This window comes from Schistocerca americana, chromosome 3, assembly GCF_021461395.2.
Source record: "Schistocerca americana isolate TAMUIC-IGC-003095 chromosome 3, iqSchAmer2.1, whole genome shotgun sequence".
Lineage (NCBI taxonomy): Eukaryota > Metazoa > Arthropoda > Insecta > Orthoptera > Acrididae > Schistocerca > Schistocerca americana.
Window position 1 is genome coordinate 801613861 of NC_060121.1, and position 21921 is coordinate 801635781.

General features: G+C 38.2%; 1 protein-coding gene across 1 annotated transcript in view; it reads right to left on the reverse strand.

Moving 5' to 3' along the window:
- Positions 1-21921, reverse strand: part of LOC124606410 (dipeptidase 1-like) — a 347567-nt gene that overhangs the window by 14502 nt on the left and 311144 nt on the right. Inside the window, exon 9 of the mRNA XM_047138391.1 lies at positions 16195-16333. Coding sequence (XP_046994347.1) covers positions 16195-16333 — 139 coding nt within the window. The remainder of the gene's footprint in view (positions 1-16194; positions 16334-21921) is intronic.

A 21921-nucleotide genomic window follows, 5' to 3' on the forward strand; every position in this document is an offset into this window, starting at 1 on the left:
GAGTATTAAAATATATGGATCTGACGCTAAAATGTAAGAATTTACATAATCAGTTGTCAGCAAATCTGTGATAGTGTTTCAGATGCGAGTTATTGTATGGTTAATCAATTCCAACGCGCTAGGCATGTCCATTTTTGTACTCTGATACTTGGAAAACTTAAGAAACACGAAGATGGGCGACATAAGGCGAGGGATTAAAATTTTTCAAAAGTTCCACAAGTCGACATATTCCCATTTTGTATTTCCCTACTGTTTCGTGTTGCCCATATGGAAATTGCAGTCTGAACTGAGGAGACAGAGCAACGTGAAAATAATTGGCGTTATTAGGTCACTGACTGAAGATCCTTAAATGTAAATCCTCCAAATGGCAGCTTTCATCTCGCAAGATGTTGTGCATTATTCTTATTACAGTGTTTTACACACTGTTTTTGTACAATGTTCAGGGCTTAAAAGTGTGTCTAACAGTGATGAATGGCACTGCAGAAGATATAAAGTTACTGGTAGTTGTGGAATAGTATTGTTCCACGTAATAGGAAGGGAAATATTGAGATATACAAGACAGCTAAGCTTGTAGAATTATAGTACGAAGATCATAGCGGATTAGAGATACCAGCAGGACGACTAGAACTGAAGTATAGCCATACTTATACAGTACTACTCTCTTCAACTGACCTTACTTGTATAGGCCTGGTAACAGTTATGTTGCGAAGTACTCATCTCAAGCAAACTAGAGTCAGCCATTAAGTTAACCCTGTTGGTAGATACATAATATATCAACCCACGTTTCGTGTCTTGGAAAGAAGGAATTGTCTGAGTTACTTGGGAAGGAAAATTACTTGAACATTTTCAGGCAATGCAATGCTACTAACTAGAAAAAGGAGCAGAGGCTTATAAGCTCATGGATTAACACACATATATGAAATGAAGCAAAGGCGTCTATGATAGGAAGGAAGCCGATGTAACCTGCACATCAATTCTTGCCTGTAAGTGAATCTCATGATTGAGATTTCTGCACACTAGAACTGCAATTGCAAGTTTTGGTGACGGCTGGTACGCACATGTTTCACATGAGAAACGCTGATGGTGAAGTTAAAATCTCCCCATCTGATCGATGTAGAAAAGCACATTGTAACAGCTAACTAAATCGTACACGTGCAGAGAGGTAAAAAGTTACACTGCAATGAAATATGATTACTCAAAGGCGAGGGAAATAGTGTATGACCTCTGTGTTCTTACTTCACTCAGTGTGTTATCCTATCTCGATCACTTTTGTTACAGATATTTTTATAGCAGGGAGCTATCAGTCAATGTGCTGTGCAATCACGACATAGAAAGTAAGAAAAGCAGAATGTACAGAAAATATTCTCTTCCTATCAAACCTTAGGACAATACCACTGAAATTTTGAACTGAAGTTCAAGATATCTTTATTGCAATAAATTACCTAAACAAACGTTTACACATTTCAACAAAGCAATATTTTATTTCAGGACAACAATATCAGCAGTTGTCAACAGACGAGGTTCAAAAGTCACTCAGGTGAAAGTAGACCAAGCAGTAATAAAATCTATATAAAAGAAGAACAAGGCAATGGCAAATCAGTGAATGCAATCCCACAGTCATGTAGATGATGATGAGAAAGTCGATTTCTAGCCAAAAAGGACAAAAGAATTAAACAAACTGGAAATAGTAACATGTGGTATATTATGGAGTACAAACTACTAACAACATACTGAAATTATAATCAAAGCTCTCGAATAAAATGTCATGTGAGGGAAGGACGTGGGAAAACCTAATGGGTGACTCGGTACTAGTTGCTGGGCCCAAAAGAGCGGCAGTAGCCATACTTTCCTTCACCAGTTTACATGACTCTTTGACCTCCCACTGGAGGATACTATCCATCTTACCGTCTTCAGAATGCTTTCTCTGTCAAAATATTGGTTTCATCAGGAACGCTATGATAAAAGAGTGCATAAAATTAAGTGATAGGAAGCGGACTTAACAACATGGCATTGGGAAGCAATGACAATAATGAACTTCCGGAACACTGAAACAGTAACGGGAAAATTTCAAAGACAGGTGGAAGCCGCAATGTAACAAGATCTCTGTATAGAACCTAAACACAAACCATTCCAACGTGTCTCTTTCTCCATTTGTATAACTGTGTTTTTAAAGAGAAGTGTAAGAATTTTTCACTATTAATGAAGAAGTTGAGAAATCATACCAAATGTCAATACAAAAAATGCAAGATATTCAGCAGTCATTTTCAAAATCCTAACCACCAGAAAAGTTGCACTTAAATAAAGCAAAATGGTGGTTCGCAATAAGCTTCATGTATTTGTTGCACAGGATTAAATGAAAGCCAGGGGACCTGTGCGAAACTTTTGCACTGTTAAACAATGACAGTATTTGGTATAATTGTAGTTGTCGGGATAAGAGTATTTGTGGGAATACAGAGAGATAACCATTAAAAGTGAACAGAACTACGTTGATTAATATTCATGAATTTGTTATACATCTTTGTATATATATATATATATATATATATATATATATATATATATATATATATGCACATAATTTTGAACAGATCGTCATCATTATTATCTGAACATATTAAGCATTAAATAGAATAAAATGTTACCTGTAATGAGGTAATATGAAAAGCGAGTCTCTTATTCACGATTAGTAAGTTCGCTTGGTAAAATTTAGGTATTAAGCTGAGCGTCCACGACATCCTTCTTTAAAGTTTCTTTTATGTTAAAATTCTCCACAAACAGCAAGTCTTAGCGAAAAATCGGTATGCAATGTCACAATCCAGTTAAAAATCCTTTCTAACGATACCTCATTCACCCCAGCGTGAGTAGCATGTGCGGGAAAAAGGGACGTCGCGCAATTTCTGTTTAAGTCTTATATGTGACACGGCGATAAAATATGAAAAAATGTCGTGTTGTAAAAATATGATGAGCGAAATGAAAGCCATTACAGTGCCTCCAAAAGGATATAATATTTAAGAAGAATGCTTTGTTTGCTTCGGACTATGTTTGCTTTGGATAAAATCATCAATCTTTCTGGCGTAATAAACAGATAAAGCGACGCCAGGGAGAAAACTGAGAAACTCTCTTTTCTCTCACTGTACCAGGAGGAAGTTGTGTAACAGCACCTCTGAGGCTTACTGCTTGTGTAACGAAAATGGTATGCATTATAGATTTATTATTTCATGCTTAATTTCAGAATATAATTCAATAGGTAAAATTTTAACCTGCTTTGTTCATTTCCGAAAAGCTCCATTCCTTCAATGTAAGCACGTAAAAATTTCTTGCGGCCATAAGCCATTTCGGATAAGTGTGCATCGCGGCTATAAGCCGCTAACAGTCTTATATGTGTGTAATAATTTGCGAGCTTCACGTGTCTTCTTACATAATATTGCAGGAACGAAAATCCAAATAAGAGTAAACACTAATAGAGGCATTTGCAGTACGTTGTTGACTTGAGAAATAACAGATATGATTTTGCGATACATCTTGAAAGTCGCTGGTGGCAAAAGGTGACTCTGGAAAAGATGAAGAGTAATTAATGTTTCCGTCCAGCTTCATATCTTGCATTCCATACAGAATCACTGTTCATTTACGTTTGTGTGATTTTGTGAATGTCCGTACGTTGATATTAAAAATGTTTCTGCCTAATACTGCGTTCTTCACTCTGAAGAAACAGTTCTGTTTTTAAATGGTATCCCCTGAGAAATTTAAAAGGCTAATTTTATGGCTATGGCATATAATACCTCAGTTTCATGTAGTAGTACACGTCTACACTTAAGAGTAACATGATAAATGTAAAGCGATTCCTTAAAGAACCTTGAGAAGTACATCAGGTACCTTGCCAAACGTCTGATCCAACCGGCTGATACCATTTAAAAAATTCTATTCTATATTAAATGCAAAGCACGTAGGTTAAATCTTACAACAAGCGACCGTGCGCTTCTAGTTTAATTTCGGAGCACGCCGTGCTGAAAACCAATATGAAAATACTAGGCATCATGTGAATATACAGCAGCAAGAAAGTACAGTAAATAAATAACTATTTCAATGAAGCTTAGGATAATGCAGCTATGCCGGATGGGCAGCATTTCTGTCACTAAACGGACGTCAATTTGTTTCGGGAATCACTATCGGACAGGGCGGTTTCGGAGATCAACTGCCTGTCACACGTCACTGACACACATGTCATGGGGCACCTGTTGCCATTCTCCGTTCGTCGACCGGGTATCGACAACGACTCTTACTCTCTTCCTGGCAATTGGATGTCATACTTATTTTAAATTTACGTCAATATAGCGAAGTTTTTTAACGACGTCTAATAGTTAGGACTAACTCCACTCCTGTGGTCTCGTATTAAAAATTACTCATATTTTAGCCTTTCCAGTTGCATCAACTGTAATGCTAGATTTTCTTAGCTTTAGTCCTCATATTTACTGCAGTGCTATAACATACCTTCCTTATCTTGGTTTTAAATGTAAGAAGCTATTTCTCTGAACGTTCTCAGCTTTTCTGCCTCGCTTAAACAGTTATTTTGTGACAGCTTATATAATAATGTGTCAACTTCGTGACATGGTGTGTGCAATACTGTAACGTGAAGCATCGGCTCCTACCTCTACAACCATTCAGAATATGGGTCATTTTCCTTCGAGGACTGGAATAGTGTTTTGCAATCACTTGGTTTGCCTCAATTCTCTTGTGTAGATGAACAACATACAATCACCGACAGCTCTCGATGACTCAAGCTATGCATGAATATATGCAAGGGACGTTAGTGGAGTACGTGCCACACACCGTATCTGTGCCTCTCACTGGCATTAACACTACATACGATACTGCAGGAATCTACATCTGCATCTACATCTACGCCTACATGGATACTCTGCAAATCACATTCAAGTGGCTGGCAGACGGTTCATCGAACCACAATTCTCTATTATTCCAATCTCGTATAGCGCGTGGAAGGAATGAACACCTATATCTTTCTGTACGAGCTCTGACTTCCTTTAATTTGTCGTGGTGATCGTTGCTCCCTATGTAGGTCGGTGTTAACAAAATATTCTCGTATTCGGAGGAGAAAGTTGGTGATAAGAATCTCGTGAGAAGATTCCGTCGCAACTAAAAACGCCTTTTTATTATTGATTCCCAGCCCAAATCTGTATAATTTCTGTGACACTCTCTCCCATACTTCCCGATAATACAAAACATACTGCCTTTCTTTGAACTTTTTCGATATACTCCGTCAGTCCTATCTAGTAAGGATCCCACACCGCGCAGCAGTATTCTAAAAGAGGCATAGTGAGTACACAAACACTAAGCTTCTGCAAGAACGAAGTACCTGAAGTACCTGATGGAATATGTGAAATTCTTATCGTTTCAATAAGTAGAAAAGGCTGCGTTTTTCGATACACCGCTAGTATCAGTCAATGAAAAGAAAATACTATCTAGTGCCTTTTACACAGAGAACATGCGTTTTATTAAGCAACGACTTCACAAGCAGAGTACCATGATGAATATAAGAGGAAACTGATCTTTTCGCTGTCACCATTGTTGCTTCGTTACGCTAATCTGAAATATTCTTAGCCCACACTGCAACTAGTTAGCTGGAAATTTACCGTATCTTCTTCCATACTCTATATAGTTTGCTACGTCATTTGCTAGTATTGTTCTTTGTTCATTCTTCCTGTTATGTGCAATGTTAAACTGGTGGTCTTCTACAGTTCTTTTCCCATCAGCCACACCCACTCACCCACATTCCATTCCGGGCATTTCAGCACCTGAGCAATAGGTGAAAGGACATAGCTTCTTCCCTTCAGATACTGCTCATTCTACTACCACTATTGGTATTACTGTTATACTAGTGTCATTCATTATTATTATTATTATATTATTGTTACTTTCATTATCAATCATAGTGGTTATCTGTTACACTTATTATGACTACCTTCCACATTCAGATTTTGTAGTATCACATCATTGGAAAGGTTCACAGAGAAAAATGATAGTTTTGACTGTAAGACCTAAAAAAGACACACACACACACAAGTGGCTCAGCTTTCAAACGACGATCATACTCATTGAATATTAAGGTAACGTATTTCGCTAGTACTTGTTAGGATTTAATTTTTCTCTTGTATGTGTTACACATATTAAATATTCGTATCATATATTCGTTATCGTAACTCTGACCTACTACGAGATAACACAACATTAGTAGTAATCTAGAACATAAGGTAGGAACATTTGGCTAGAAAATTTAGTCAAAACTTATCTAGTCACATTATTAAAGGAATCGAGCTCCACTTACTTTCAAATGCTACTTTAAAAAGACTGACAGCAGCGTTTTGGTGAGAAACATATGTTAAGGGAAAGCTGGAGGATCAGTTTGGATTCAGGAAATGGAAAGGAAAGCGTTCTGCTATTTGGCCTTTGACAATAATAAGAATAGGAATGGTGTAAGTTAACAGAGGGATTGACGTCTGCTTCGTTGTTATTTATGAGGAGTTTGACGGAACTAACTGCAGTATCCTGGTGCAGACAAAATATGTTATTGTATGTTTGGAAGTATAGTCGACTGGTAAAGGAAATGTACACTTGTAAAGGAAATGTACGTAAAACAAAAGTGGTAGTAGAGTTTGGCGGAGAGTAAACGATTAAGACACGCACGGAAAAAGTTGTTAGGTAAGGACATTGTTTTTAATCAATAATTTCAGCACATATGCTAAGGAAATACAAAAATTATTAGAAAGAGCGCAAGGGAACTCAGCAGGAGGAGAAAAGGTATTACAATAAGGATGGAGGTGTTCTAGTTGAGGAAGGTCTACATTTTACTTAGCGGGATTATTAAATGAGGTTAAGTACAGGATGGACCAAACAGTTGAAAACTTCGGCACATGCGAAATCTTTAAGCACCGAGGTAGTTCGGTGAAATAAAATATAAGTTGAGTGGAGGATATAGCAAAAAAATTATCTGTGGGAGAAAATTCTTTGGACAAGCTGAATCTGAGAGAACTATGGAAGTTATTCACTAAGTGCTTAGTCAGGAATACAATATTATGTGGCATCCTAACGTAACAGCCAAAAAAAAAAAACCAAATAAAAAGGAAAGAAAAATTATTGGACAAATCTGAAATGTATTTGCAGAACGTATTGCTAAAAGTGAACTTGACAGACAGAATGGTGAGTGAAAGAGTGCTTTTAAGCATAGATATTGAAAGAAAATTGATATAAATATGTGGAATACATAGTCCCGATGTACATTGCGAAGAAATCGCCTAGAGAGTAGAGTAATCGAAGGTCAGAAATTGCTGATTAGAACGAAAGTAATGAGAACACCTTACATTAGATTACATAAAAATCTCCCATGCCGTTTGCTGAAGGAATCAGTGAGAACATTACTTTTTACTGTAAAGTTCGTTTCTGTGCCGTTTACATATTAATGGGTTAAGAGCTACACGGGTCTGGACTAAAATCATTATCAGGATCACATAAATAATTATTAGCCAGTGGTTGCGGCAGTCTATGCCAGGAGTTAACCTTCCCATGAGTTCCTATTTCTGGGAACGTTCACTACTACGGCTATCTGACGAAACTAGCGGCGAAGAAGTATTAATGAACTGTTGACAGTAACAAATCATTTGCCTTTCAGCAATTTATGTCAGTATTTAAGTAAGATAAACTACGTAGAATTGAGGAAAAGGCACAGTACTAACGATATAGAAGACCCACCAGTCGATATCGGTCAAAAGAAAAAAAAATATATACGAAAGAAGAGCACTTTGTAACAGGGCAGGTATGCGTAGTCTAAGCAACTTTTCAGTAGATTTAAGCACTTGCTAAGTTTTTTGTCAACAGCACAGTATTTTTTAGATTTGTCCTAGAATATTTTATGTGTCATCGTTCCGATTCAATGTGTTTCAAATGATAATCCGCAGATCATCGGTAGGATCGACGAGCTCTATAGGTATTTGTGTCATTCATCATATAACTGAATCTACACGAAACTCTGTCATTTCGTCGATAACCTCACACTTTTTAGTCTTCACATACTGTTGCCAACGTTCGCACTGCTCATATCTCTTGAAATTATTATCTAAGTCAGACATTCTGTTGTCTTCACTATAGTGTAAGCAACGAAGAGACTGAAAACCATCTTAGATAGATGGTCATATTACATAAACAGGTCAGGAATAGTGCGAGGCCTATCACACTCCATGGGGAAAGATATGTATGACATTCATTTCACTAGCTGAGTTAGCGTCAATTACATTGCATTATGACCTCTCTTAAAGGATGGTACGAAACCAATGACATGAAATTCGATTATTTAAACATTACCTAACGCAAAAAATGATACTTTTTTTCTTTGGTTGCTCGGACGCTTTTTGTCACGCATGTGTCATCTTTTGTGAGCCAAACTTATTTCTATTCAATGTAATACAAAGTACACTGTCATTTACTTATTTTAGGACAAAAAAGTATATCTTCAGCATTTTGTTTAGTTTGATTTGATTGGACATGTCAGAATAAAATTGCTAGTGAAAATTGATTTTTATCGGTTGGTTTGTTTCCCCTTTAACGGGTATGACAGCGCGTCATCAGAAAGAATTCACGGCGAAATATAATTGTTTTTTAATAACTTGTATGTGGGTTGTGTTTTGTATATGTCACTGTACGTATATTTTTCAGCCTGTTGTGCATCTCTGGCAGACATCTCTCTCCACTGCAATTGTGTACACGTTTTTCACAACTTTTCTTGTGTCCTTCACTCTTACCTCTTTCTTCCTCATATTCCTTTTTCATAAAACAAGGATTTGATCAAAGAGTCATTGATGGGCATTTGTTCATTGATTCCCTTGTGTTCAGTGAGACGCTAATTTTGATTGTTTCTTGGGGTTTATTTTGCTTTTTCTATGGGATGGGGGGGTTGGGGGGACTTACACGATGTGTGTGTGTGTGTGTGTGTGTGTGAGAGAGAGAGAGAGAGAGAGAGAGAGAGAGAGAGCTGGAAATAGGGGGAACAATGGTTTGAGCAACAGACATGTCTGGATATTTTAGAGTGTTTTATTACTACTTGTTATGTTGGGGAGTAAGTGTATAATTCATTTAGTGCTGCAAACAATGTCTTTTGCACAGTGGTGTGTTTTCATTCAAAACTTTATTTTCATGTATCACAGTATTTTTTGCATGTGGTAGGTCACCTCATTGTGAGACTTTGATAGAGACTATCGCTTTCTCTATATCTGTCTGAAAGTTTTTTACTTGGTGGTTTTCCTGTACGAGATACATACCGCCATAGTTTGAGACTCTGAGGTTTTCATAACTTCATTTTTAAAATTTCCTCATGTTTGACCTACGTAGACTAATTGGCATGAATTGCAGATCTCACCTGATAATCCCACCTTCGAAACATTTCTTTGCAGAGGCGTTCTTAGTGGCCAGATTTTTCTGTAAAGTGTTAATTGTTTATTCAGCATAACCCCACTCTGTGGACATTTTTGTTGCCGTTTATTAGTATGTGAATACTGTGTTTTTTATTATCTGTTCCTGATTCCCTGTATTTGCGTTCCTGGATCTTTGTTGTAGCCAATAATTTATTCATGTTTTGTCCTGTTTTAATTTGCTATCATCTTTTTTGTTCAGTCTTTGTTAGTTGTGTGTTGTATCCATTTTCTCTGGCTATCATGTGCACTGTGTTCAGTAGAGCTTTTTAAGTCTGTGTAGCATGTGTATGAGATTGGTTAGTCTGTGGCGCGTAGCTGAGTTTGCCATGTAAAGGCATTACGTCTCTGTAGCACGTGTAAATGACATGTGAATCTGTGGGTGATCTGAAATGTTGTGGACAGGTATACTTGTGACTGTCGATCTGCTGAATATTCCAAACTTATGTTTGTTGCTGATTCAGTGTACTGTTGTGCCTAAGAAATTAAGTTTCATGTCTGCTTCTGTCTCAATGATGAATATAATTTTAGGCTGAGCTATACTGATATCACTGTGTAGCTGTTTTATCACCATGTCTCATTCTTCTGTCAAGCAAATGATGTCTTCCATATAAAGGTATCAATATACAGCCTTTTATTCGACTGGATGATGATTTCATTTAATATTTCGTTTTCACTGTGATTTGGGAGTACGTTAGCAAGCAGAACACAGATCTGTGAGTGTACTGGTAGGTCTTGTTTTGTAGGCAGAATTAGTTCTGTTCAGTTATAATCTTGAGGATGGCTTCAGTTTCGCCTATGTGTGTATTTTCTGTGTTCCCTTGTATCTGCTGTAGCTCTTTAATGATGCTGATTATTTCTCCTACTGGTACAATTGTATACACAGATGTGAAATCAAAAGTTTTACTACTTTCTGTTGGTGTGGTATAATTATGTTTTTAACAGTTGATTACTGTTTTGTAGATTCATGCTGTGCAATATCAGTGTTACTGCAAGAGTGTGCCCAGATAAATGGTATGATAGTGCAGTTTTGAAGTTGGTTAGCGGTCTAACTAGACAGTAGTGATAGTTACTTTTGGTAAACTGTTTAGGTAGAATGCTTTGAGATTCTTTCATCCATATATTTTGCTTGATATTTGGTGGTGATAATTCTAAGGGTTTATTTGAAGTTTCTTATTTTTCTTTGGTTCCTTGTGGTGGAATAGCTGATCAATTGAAGGTTGTTCCCTTCTGTGAATTCTATTCTGTTGCTGATTTGTACAGCTTCAGGTTCAATTTGTTAACATCGAGTATAGATTTAAGTGTCAGGAAGTCGTTTCTGAAAGTATTTGTATGGAGGTAGCCATGTGAAAAGTGAACGATAAATAGTTTAGACAAAAAGAGAATAGAATCTTTCGAAATGTGGTGCTACAGAAGAATGCTGAAGGTTAGATGGGTAAATCACAAAACTAATGAAGAGGTACTGAATAGAATTAGAGAGAAGAGAAATTTGTCGCACAACTTGACTAGAAGAAGGGATCGGTTGGTAGGGCATATTCTGAGACATCGAGGGGTCACCAATTTAGTATTAGAGGGCAGCGCAAAGGGTAAAAATCGTAGGTGGATACCAAGAGATGAATACACTAAACAGATTCAGAAGGATGTAGGTTGCAGTAGCTACTGGGAGATGAACAAGCTTGCTCAGGATACAGTAGCATGGAGAGATGCATCAAACCAGTCTCTGGACTGAAGTACGCAACAACAACAACACTATTAAATATCAGGGTGCTCCCTTTATCCCCACCCAAAAAGCGGAAAGATAAGCAGAAATAATTTGCTGATCCTGGATTTATGTTCTTATAGTTATTTGTTTAGATTTCCGGATGTGTTTTGTTCCGCTGTTTTTGATTTAGAATTTATGTGGGATTTGCTCTCCTTGATTACCTGTTTTATCTCTTCTCCTACCAGTTCTTCTGCCAAGTTTGCACTCAAATATAGTTTTTTCCAACTTCCCTTCTTGTTTTTGATGTGTTCTGTAATATTAGCAGCTTTTCTATTTTCTGTGAGACATGTTGGTTTTTATGATGAGTCTCAGTATTTTCAAGTAATACTCATTCTCACTTTCTTAAGTCTATGACACTGACCATGTCTCTCATGTAACACGCATTGAACACCCATTATGTCATCGTGTTTTATTGATGTGGTGGATTTCATGATTTTATTCAGTTTTATGTTTTGTGTTTCTTTCTTCATTTTCATTGCTGTTTCTGTATGTGACATTATTCCCCGTCTAATGTCATCGAATTATGTTTTTATGACATTAACCGTTTCAAGGTGACTTTGTTACAACATGGTTTTAACTACTATTTTTAAACATGCAAGAAAATTATGTCTTATCTTAACGAAATAATTTCTGCTTTTATTTCATCTCCATGCACAGTAGCAGACCTGCATGACGTTCTGTTCAAATGAACATTTTCAAAACCAGAAACTGAGAAAGAATTTTTTAAACCTAAGATTTAGGACAGTTTTGTGCAGATATGCTGTTGTATTTCTGAGAGAGCTTTGTGAGATTACAGAGAGTTTTTTGCAGACCCTTGTGAGAAATGCTTGGCATGCATTTGAGTTAAGCATCTCGCTCACGCTGGAAGTTTCTTATGACACAGCTAAATTGATTATGTGGGTGCTCAAAAGCCTTCTGGCAGTTAAGACCTACAGAATGAAATAATGCCTCAACAATGTATATATTATATATTTATTAGAAGTATATATATATATAACTTTAAGTCACTAATTTATTTACCATTATGATGCTCTCTATTTGTTCCAGATTACAAGCACTGAGAAGTTTCATAGGCTGTTAGAACTTTTATAACTTACTGTTCAACACATGGATGATGTATGACAATATACTTGTACCACCGAATTCAAGCATGAATTTTCGCCCTTAGCGTAACTGTAAACTCGACAAACCAAATACCCATACATAAAACTTTCCTTCAGAGTTTCAGGACATACATTAGGTTCCTTAGAGGTAAGGTAAAAGGAATCAATTAATTGTATATTTCCATTAGCACATGTAGCTTCTATAGGCAATGGCCTTGCCACAGTTTATACACCGGTTCCCGTGAGATCACCGAAGTTAAGCGCTGTCGAGCGTGGTTGGTACTTGGATGGGTGACCATCCAGGTCGCCATGCGCTTTCGCCATTTTTCGGGCTGCACTCCCTTAAGACGGAGTACATGTAGCTTCTATCCATACTAAAGTGAAGTACCTATCTTCTTTGATCTATGTACAAGACATGTTCCTCCTTCTTAAAATTAATGGACATTAACCACCAACTGACTTTGATCTCTTCCATCAGTAAACTATTATGGCTTTGGGAAAATTTTGGGGCAACTTATTTTGGGCTTTCAGCGTTATAACGACAATTAACAGCTGTGATACTGATGAACTCCTGGTATGCAGATGAATTACTTGCATTACATCTTTCAAATTCATTTATTAACCTAGAAGAAAATTAATCAAGTATCGTACCTCTAAAGACTCGCCACTCGAGCGGTATGGAGACAAACTCACAGAGTGCGTCGTACATTATTTCAGCGGTTCTAACTTCTGCCTTCAGAAAGTGTAAGCCGAAGTCGTCACAGGCAAGTCACAAGTAGTTCCCAGTTATCCCTCTACCAGAAATAAATAATACATCTAGGAGTTCGTACTTCGTTAGTAAAGTCATAGTTATGACAACTCTCAAATGTAGCTAGAACCCTGCTTTCTGCATCTGATGCTCATTTTGTATATTCGTTGTATTTTGTAATTACTCATGGAGTTCCATAGGCTTTCTCTCCTATCTATTCATACTAGTATTTTTACTTACTATTTTTCCTGTCAACTGAATTTTTAATTTCAAGTGGTATCATGTTTCCACTTTCTTTCCTGAAGTAGTGATAGCCAATATTACACATCCAGAACTTAGTGTTCCGTACAAACTATTGAACTTTTTCCTCATTCCCTTGTCAACAAGTGATACATTTCATAACACAAGCCCATCTTCTCCCGCTCCAATCCATCTCTCATTCATTCAATGTTTCGACCATTTTGCCTCATGTTTCTTACTACGTAGGATCTCGTTCACAGTTTCCATATTCAGTGAGACGCTGATGTCTTACCCATAGATATTTACTAGTTTCGACTTTTTTAGTGCTCATTTCAAGTCATGATCATGAATATGGTCTTATTTGTTCCACGGTCTTAGTATTGAATTTTATTTTCTCTTTGTTTAAATCAATGCGATGGTAAGCTTTAATTAATTTATAAAATTCGGTAACCGGCCTTATTTACTGATGTTAAGACCAGCCAAGTCATTCTTTATCCCATATTCTCTCGTATGTCCTCATTACGCTTACAGTGGAATATATTTCTGTACAGCAGTTTATAAACATGAGTTACGAAAATAATAAACTGGTAGTTTACACATTTTTCATCTGTGCCTTTTTGGTAATGTGATTCTAATGCTCTTGTGGTAATCTGGATGTTACTCACCTATTTTATAGATTTATGACCATAAAAGGAGGGACTCTGGAAACTACACGACCCAAAAATTTCACTAATTGTTAAAGTATGTAGCTGATTCCTGCAGATTTAATTGATCTCAGATCACTCAGTACTCAACGAAAATCTATCCACGTAAGGGGATCACCCCTTGCTCCTTCACTGGGTTCCCCTTAAACTTTCGCTGCACTTCTTCGCCACAGTTCATCTCCACCGCACTGGCCTTGTAGGTAACCCTACTATCTGCTACTTTTCTTCTGCGGGGGAATTCTCGATGTTTTCGGAGCATCCGATAAGCTGCACGTGCTCCCCGGGTTGTGCTAAACGGCGGGCCCTTCACGGAGCTCAGCATTAGTTTACTGGATACAGTCTTTGCGAACCCAGGTTTTCTGGGTTGGGGTCTCATACCACGTCACCAGACCTCTGTGATAGTTAGCCCTTGACATGTTTCAGTGACCTCCCAACGGCGCATCAATGGACAGTTGTGGGTCTCAGGGACAGGGGATCTTGGGTTAAGATCCCGGGTCGCGAAAATGTTAAAAACTTCTATTAGAAAATATTCATTATCATGGTGTGCTGTGCGCCGATGGGAAACATGTCGTTAGCTGGTAACCTCTGGGGACACCGCCGCATTTCAATTGTATAAGGTTTATCCAGGGAAATGGAGTTCTAGCTGGGTGGACCCTCACATCCCTAGTTGCGCAAGGAACCGAGATGGAGCGCTCGAGCTGAAAACCATCGACTCCCAGCGGATTTGGTGTACTGGTGGTAGGTCAAACAAGAGAGCTCATGTAGGCAGTCAGGGACTTAGGGCTACTTTACAGTAATTCAATACGGAGTAACACAAAATATACTGGTCAAAAGGCGTTTCTATTATTTAAGAGTAAAGAGGATACTATGAGAAGGTTTCACCCTTCTGCATTCAAAAGGCTTTGAAAGCATTGCCTGCATTTTAAAATCTGTTAAGAGACTGCGCAATGGGAATCTGTAGGTCAAATATTGTAGATCACAACGAGCAACGAAACTCCAGAAAGCTAAGTGCCTCAGGGAATATGTCAATGAAACGTACCAACGCGACACGTTGAATATCTGGTAGATATTCCCTGAACGCCGAATAGGACAAAGAAGGCACCAATGAACTAAGTTGTTTAAATGAAAGGCAAGATAGCGATCTGGTGGAATCAGACTCGTTCACGGTTACTTTATATTTACTGTCTATAGCGCGAAACTTCAAGAGAAAGTCAAGGAAGTCTCGTATCTGAACGTCTGGCGTTATATACCCAACCGAATGTTTTACTTTCAGTTACAGCGCTTTCAGCACACCTCTCTCGGATGTAAGGGAGAAGCCATTCGTGACAAGGGTGCTGAAGTCGTTGTCTCCAAAGAGCAGCCACAAATCTAACTTTCGATTAGTGGAACTGGCTGGTACTATATTTCTCTAAGTCATGGTTGACGTCAGCTGTTTTCATAAAAAATATTTACAGATCTTAGCTATCACGTTTACTCATTGTATCAGAATTCATGTTATTCTTCCCTAATACATTTGCTAATTGCCCTTTTGTTTTACTTCTGTCTGAATAGTGGTGGGTATTGATTAAAAGAACTGTTTCATTTCGTGTTCCGAGTCTGAAGATGTATTACCATTCAGAACAACGATAAGTACGAAATAGGTTATATTCTCGTTATTTTGTAATTACTGAATACCTGAATCATTGATTTTACAGCATATTGTTCATATTACTTCTGAGGTTAAATATTTGTACAACGTTAATTATGACTAAGCGAGTATTGCGTAATCATGAATATTCAGTGCAAATACGTATGTTTTTGTGACTGCCGGTTTAACGAATAAATGTGAATGGCTACGTTTTATTTTATTTACGTTCGAACAATTGAGTCTACTGCTGAAATAGTCAAGTAATCTGACCCAATAATCCGACAAAACTACATTTTCAGTAAGCTTTACGCTGTACTAGAGTTTCATGTAAACACGCGAGATAAATATCAAATATGACTGTGCAAGGGGTAGAGGAACATTTACTGTGAAGAGTTTGTGCTTGCAGGGGCGTCTGCTTCCTTAATACAATTCAACAGTTTTGCGTGATATAGCATTAGGAATCGAAAGGAAAAGTGTTGTCAATAAGTTGTTCACGAGTGTTTTATATCAAAACACACCCATATAAGGGTAAGTTACCTTCTCAACCTCCCTGAAGACCCTGAGAAGGTTGAGGCCAGCCACCTTTTTCAGATCCTCCTCCGGCCAGTGCCCGTGCCTCAGGAGCTCCGTGAACAGCTCGGGATACATGGACACGTCTTCCAGGCCGCGCGGCGTCCTGAAGGATAGTGAATCCATGGTTACGCCATTTACACAGATTCATTTACTTCACTGTGTACCACTATAAATATTAGCAAAATGAAATAATAATACAGATTCTTAACAATTTCACCCTGCGTCTGAAACAGAGGGGGAGACAAGCAATTCATTATTGTTACTGTGACAAGCTATGTTGCTCGCAAAAATAAACATTCTCAGAAAAAAAAATCATTCGACTAACAATTAAATCGTGTTTTAGTCCCAGACTCGAAGCTGTAACGAAGATTTTCTTGAAAATTCATTTACAAAATCAGCTACTGACATACGACTTGATACTTGCCAACCTTTGTATCTCTGTGAATGTAGCGGGAAAATGCCTAAATTGTACAAATTTTAAGATTTCATTTATCATAAACTAAACGGTAGGTTCCAAAATTGTTTAAATAATGGCATCCTCAGTTTCGCTCGACTGTCCGTGCTCAGTACGAACTAGGCATCAGTGCAGGTTATTTGCGAGTAGTGGCCACCTCGTTCAGAGACCGAGGTCGACGTGCAACGAAAGACCCAAGAGAGTTCCATAGAGGGCAGATTGTGGGGCCCCGATTAGCAGGAGCATCAGTAACCAAGTCACCCAACTTATTGAATGTTTCAAGAGCAACTGTTTCAAAATTCATGACAGCCCACAGAAAACGTGGAAAGATATCATCATTTAAACGTAAATCAAAATTAAATGACAGAGATCGTCTTATGCTAATACGAATTGTGTCAAAACAAGACAAAACTGTGGCAGCTAAGGTGATAGCAGAGCTCAATAGCCAACTTCGAGACTCCATATTTATTGACACTGTCTGCCAAGAACTCCACAAAAAGAATATTCATGGAAGAGCTGCTCTATCAAAACCATTAGTGACGACAACCAATGCAAAGAAGCGTAAAACATGGTGTCAGGAGCATAAATTCTGGACGGCTGATCGGTGGAAACACGCCATATGGTCGGAAAAATCAAGTTTTTCGTTATTTACAACGTCGAGCCGTGTTTATGTCTGGAGGATGCCAAAAGAAGCATACAATCTTGATTGCTTGATTCCAGTGTCTAGTCATGGAGGTGGAATGGCTTGGGCAGCCATATCATTGTATTCTGGTGGTACCGTGTTTACTCTCAAAGGCCGTTACAGCCAAAGATTAAGTGAATATTTTAAGTGATCAGGTGCACTATTATTCACGTGTTCTACCCCAACAATTAAGCTATATTTCAGGACGATAATGCACCCATTAACACAGCCAAGGCAGTATAGTCGTGGTATAAGGAGCATGCAACTGCAGGGTCTTCCGTGGCCAGCGCAGTCCCCGGACTTGAACACTATCGAACCCTTGTGGGCGGTATTGGAGCTCAGACTCCGGAGCAGATTTCCGCCTCCCCCGTGACTAATGGAATTAGAACAGATTCTGATAGAAGAGTAGCATAAAATTCCATTGGGGACTAAACAATCATTGTATGCGAGTATACTAAGGTGGCTTGCAGCTGTATTATGGGCAAATGGGGGTCCTACCTCTTATTAATAAGCCATTCCCAAGTAAGTACAGGTGTTCACATTATTTTCCCTATCCCCTATATGTCAGTGAGCTTAAAGATTTGCACTAGTATAAAGTCAAGGGAATGTTTCATGTGTTATTTCTTTCATCACCATCTGGAGGCTCTAGAGTTTAACTCTTTCAGTTCTTTACACACCCCTGTATCTTTTGCGTGAATATACATTTTGCACTTAATGAGCCTGTTCATTATTTCCATTCTATCGTATACGCGATTATTCCTATATTACTCCTCTGTTTTACGAGTGACGTTCTTTCCTGGCTTCCTCGAAGTGTGTTCAAATCACTTTCTTCTCATAGATGATGCTGTAGTTGTGGATTTCTTCGCATTTGCTTCCATTATCTTTCATTTGCATGGACTACACGTCATACGACAGTCTCCTTGGTTAGACCTTGAAGTTTTTCTTGCAGTTTTTATTATTCCATTCGATTCGGTAATATGTCTTGGATGGAAACATTCAGCTCACTTTTTATCTGCAAAACCGACCTCTGAATTGAAATTATACGCAAATCGTTTCATAGTGCTTCGTCGAATCCAAGTTTTCTGACACTCGTGATGAGTAAACCAAACATCACCTCATGAGATATAAGAGGATGCTACTTCAATTCGTTTTCAACTTCATTGGAAAATACTTTTCTGCTGTCATAAATCTTTATATACATTTGTGCGCTTCTGTTTTCGGCATGCCCTTCAATTGCTCGCTTGGACCCTTTTTATGTGTGCATATTCATTTAACCCATGGTCGTCATTCAGATTTAATGATACAGCTAAGTGCAAGTCATCTGGTCTCCACGTTCCTTAATGCCTCTCTCTTGCCATTCTGAAGAACAAAATAATTATTTTATCAACGATTTGGGATAAAAAATGTATTAGAAAATTGGACACACCATTTCTAAACTTTGAGTTGTCCAAATTATTCAAAATGAAATTTTACAGCTCACTACAGAAGGAACTTTCTTAAATTGTACAGGTACAATATCTGAAACTTGTAGCAGTACATTGTAGGCAACGTCGTGATTTTCTCTTAGTGAATTTTCTACTATGAATCACCATATTCATGACTGAAAACTACGTTTATCTCATGTGCATTCATCTATAAATAACACATGTTGCAATTTACGGCATAACACTAACCCTCTTCATTACGAAAACAAAAAGTTAGATAAAACCTACAACAAATTCAGCGCTGTCTTCAAACGATCCTATCCTCAACATACACAGCTCACAGCTGACAATATGCGTTGAAGAAACACGTAGTTCACGCTCATGTCAGTAAATATGGGATGGTACAACAGGTACTAATTAGAAGCTACTACTACATTGGCAACACAAGCGTTTCCCTATATCAGCACTAATTACTTTGAACTGATTTTAGTTTACTTGATACTTAATTTCAACTGACACTCAAATAATGGACGGAAAATTACAGGGTAAGAAATTGTGAAAAGCGGAATTGGATACATAGCTGTTGTCCAAATATCCACAACATTGCAATAAATAGCTAAAAAAAAGAGAGAGTAATAGTTGCCGAAGAAGCGTAGCTAATATTCGTGCCTCCATTATTAACTAAATATACTGTGGAAGATATTCTGCGATAGCTTGTCAAGGGAATCAAAATACGCGCCACGAAGAATGAAACAGATTACACTGCCCTGTTTGGTTACCTAAACGTTATAAATATGACTCCGCTATGACATGAACGTACCCCTCTTCATGAAAGAAAGGAACGATCAACCAGGATAACAGCTTCAAGGATGACATGAATACAAACAGACGGTTAAGATGTAGAATGGTAGAGCCTACATGAAAAAGTGTTCAAAGGAGATGAAGATAAGATGTGTGTACAATGAACATTATAACAAACCAATCACTAAGCTTTACACCAAATAATAAGAGAATATGGTACTCGAATATGTCAGAAATACGCTTAATAGAGAGGCGTCAACGGTAAGTGCTTTATCAGTGTTTTGATGAGTTATCAGCTAATGTAATTGATCAGTTTCAGAAAGTCTACCGACAAACCTGAATCTATATATAGGACACAGTTTCCCTAAGAAAACATTAACGGTCAAACGACTGAAAAACGCACAACAGAGTTTATTTGCTCGCATTTAATACAACGTAGTAGAAATGGTTTAAAGGATGCAGAGTGAATGCAATAAAACATTTATGCTCGTAACGTAACTACTGTGGGTCAACACATTTTAAATTTATTAAACTGGTAAGACAAAATTTAAAATGAATGTTCCATATATCTCCAGACAGCACAACAGGAAGGTATATTACATGTAATATGACGTACTTCTCGGTGAGAAGTGTAACGGAAAATGATATAGGAATATACTGAGAGCAATAAGTAGTTTGGGAACCATCGCGTTACATGAGCTTTAACGGAACAAAACCTAAAGGACTGATAGTGATTCTGCGATGCAAATTCAAATGCTGAACAGTTAGCAGCTGAACCGCACGCACAATGCAGTGACCAAGAGGCCATCAGCAAATTTCTTTCTGTTTGCATGTTGCCGTTTATTTTTGATATCATTCATACCAAAACGTCATGACTCTGGATATCCGTTACCTTCATATGATCAATATGACATGAGAAAGCACTTCTTTAATAGGGAACAATGGGCGTAGACAATATTTGGTGGCTACACCTCTCAGAACTTCAGCAACACCAAGAAGATGTGTTCATGGAAAAAGGCACTCAAATTTCAAATTAATGTGCCCAAAATGCAGCCTCCCTCATACTAGTGTTCACCAGACGATCATTTTTATTGTGCTGAATGTGCTTACCATTCACTGCTAACTTTCATAGTTTCTCATCTGTAAGGTCTGTTGTAGCTTCCATCGTAAGTGTTAGAAACTGCCAGTAATGTAATCAAAGGTAAAAATGAAGATGAAAAGGGGATTCGGTTGTTGATATGGCATCCGAGCCTGACTGGAGGTAAAGACTGGAAGCACAAGATTGAAGTTCTGACCAATAGGGCTGTGGATGAGACGTTTAATACGCAAATTACATTTGGAAACATACATTCTACTCCGCAGTTCGTCAAACAAATGTAATCATAAATACTATGTTGGATTAATAAAGGAACACTAAAAAATTATATAGATACTAGATTTTATTTATGACAGGAAAACGACGCTTTCCATTGTGGTATCGTTATATACGTCATAGCCGTTCGAAGTGGCACTGTGGTGAGGTAAAGGGCTCTTCGTTGGAAGAACGGCGGCTCAGATGCTCATCCGACCTTTGAGATTTAGGTTTTCGATACAAACTTTGATTCAATTCTTCACGTGAAGTGAACAGATTCTGTCTTAGGAAGTGTTTTGCTTATTCCTCCCCCCCCCCCCCCCCACCCCCCCCCCCCCCACCCCTACCCACAATATTCCGCAATATCAGCGTGATCATAGCATAAATCTCTTCGTCAACTAAAATTCAAATCATAAGATTGCTCTCGTTTCGGTGGTTATTGTTCTGGCGTAACCACAAGCGCCGGAACGAAGATGCAGTACGCAAGGCCAGAGAAGGCGGTGACAAAAGGTCGGCCAATGGTGCACGGAACTGGACCGCGCCGTACCGAGACCGACACCTGGAAGAAGTCAATGTAAGCGCCGCTCCTGCTGGCCTCGGCTGCTCAGATCGTTTGAGTCTGAAACGGACGTCAGTGCTACGCTATCAGATTGTCGTGACCCTTATCAAGTGATTCCTTGGAAATTCTGTGTAGCAAGAAGTTTATTATTTCCATGTCGCCTCTCGCTAGCGGCATTCGCTGTAATCAAAGTTCAGTATTGCCCATTTGCTTACTAGAAATAAAATTACTAATGTTATTTGTCTGAACTGTTTTAAAGCATTTCGAGAACGCAACATCCTTTAGGCACCCTATAAGCAACGAGAGGACAGCATCCCAGAGTTATAATGTTTGATGTATTTCCTCCTTCCAGATGCTGCATCTATGGGTTAACTTTTCACTTTTGCTGCCAATCCAACCACCACATCCGGAAACAAATAG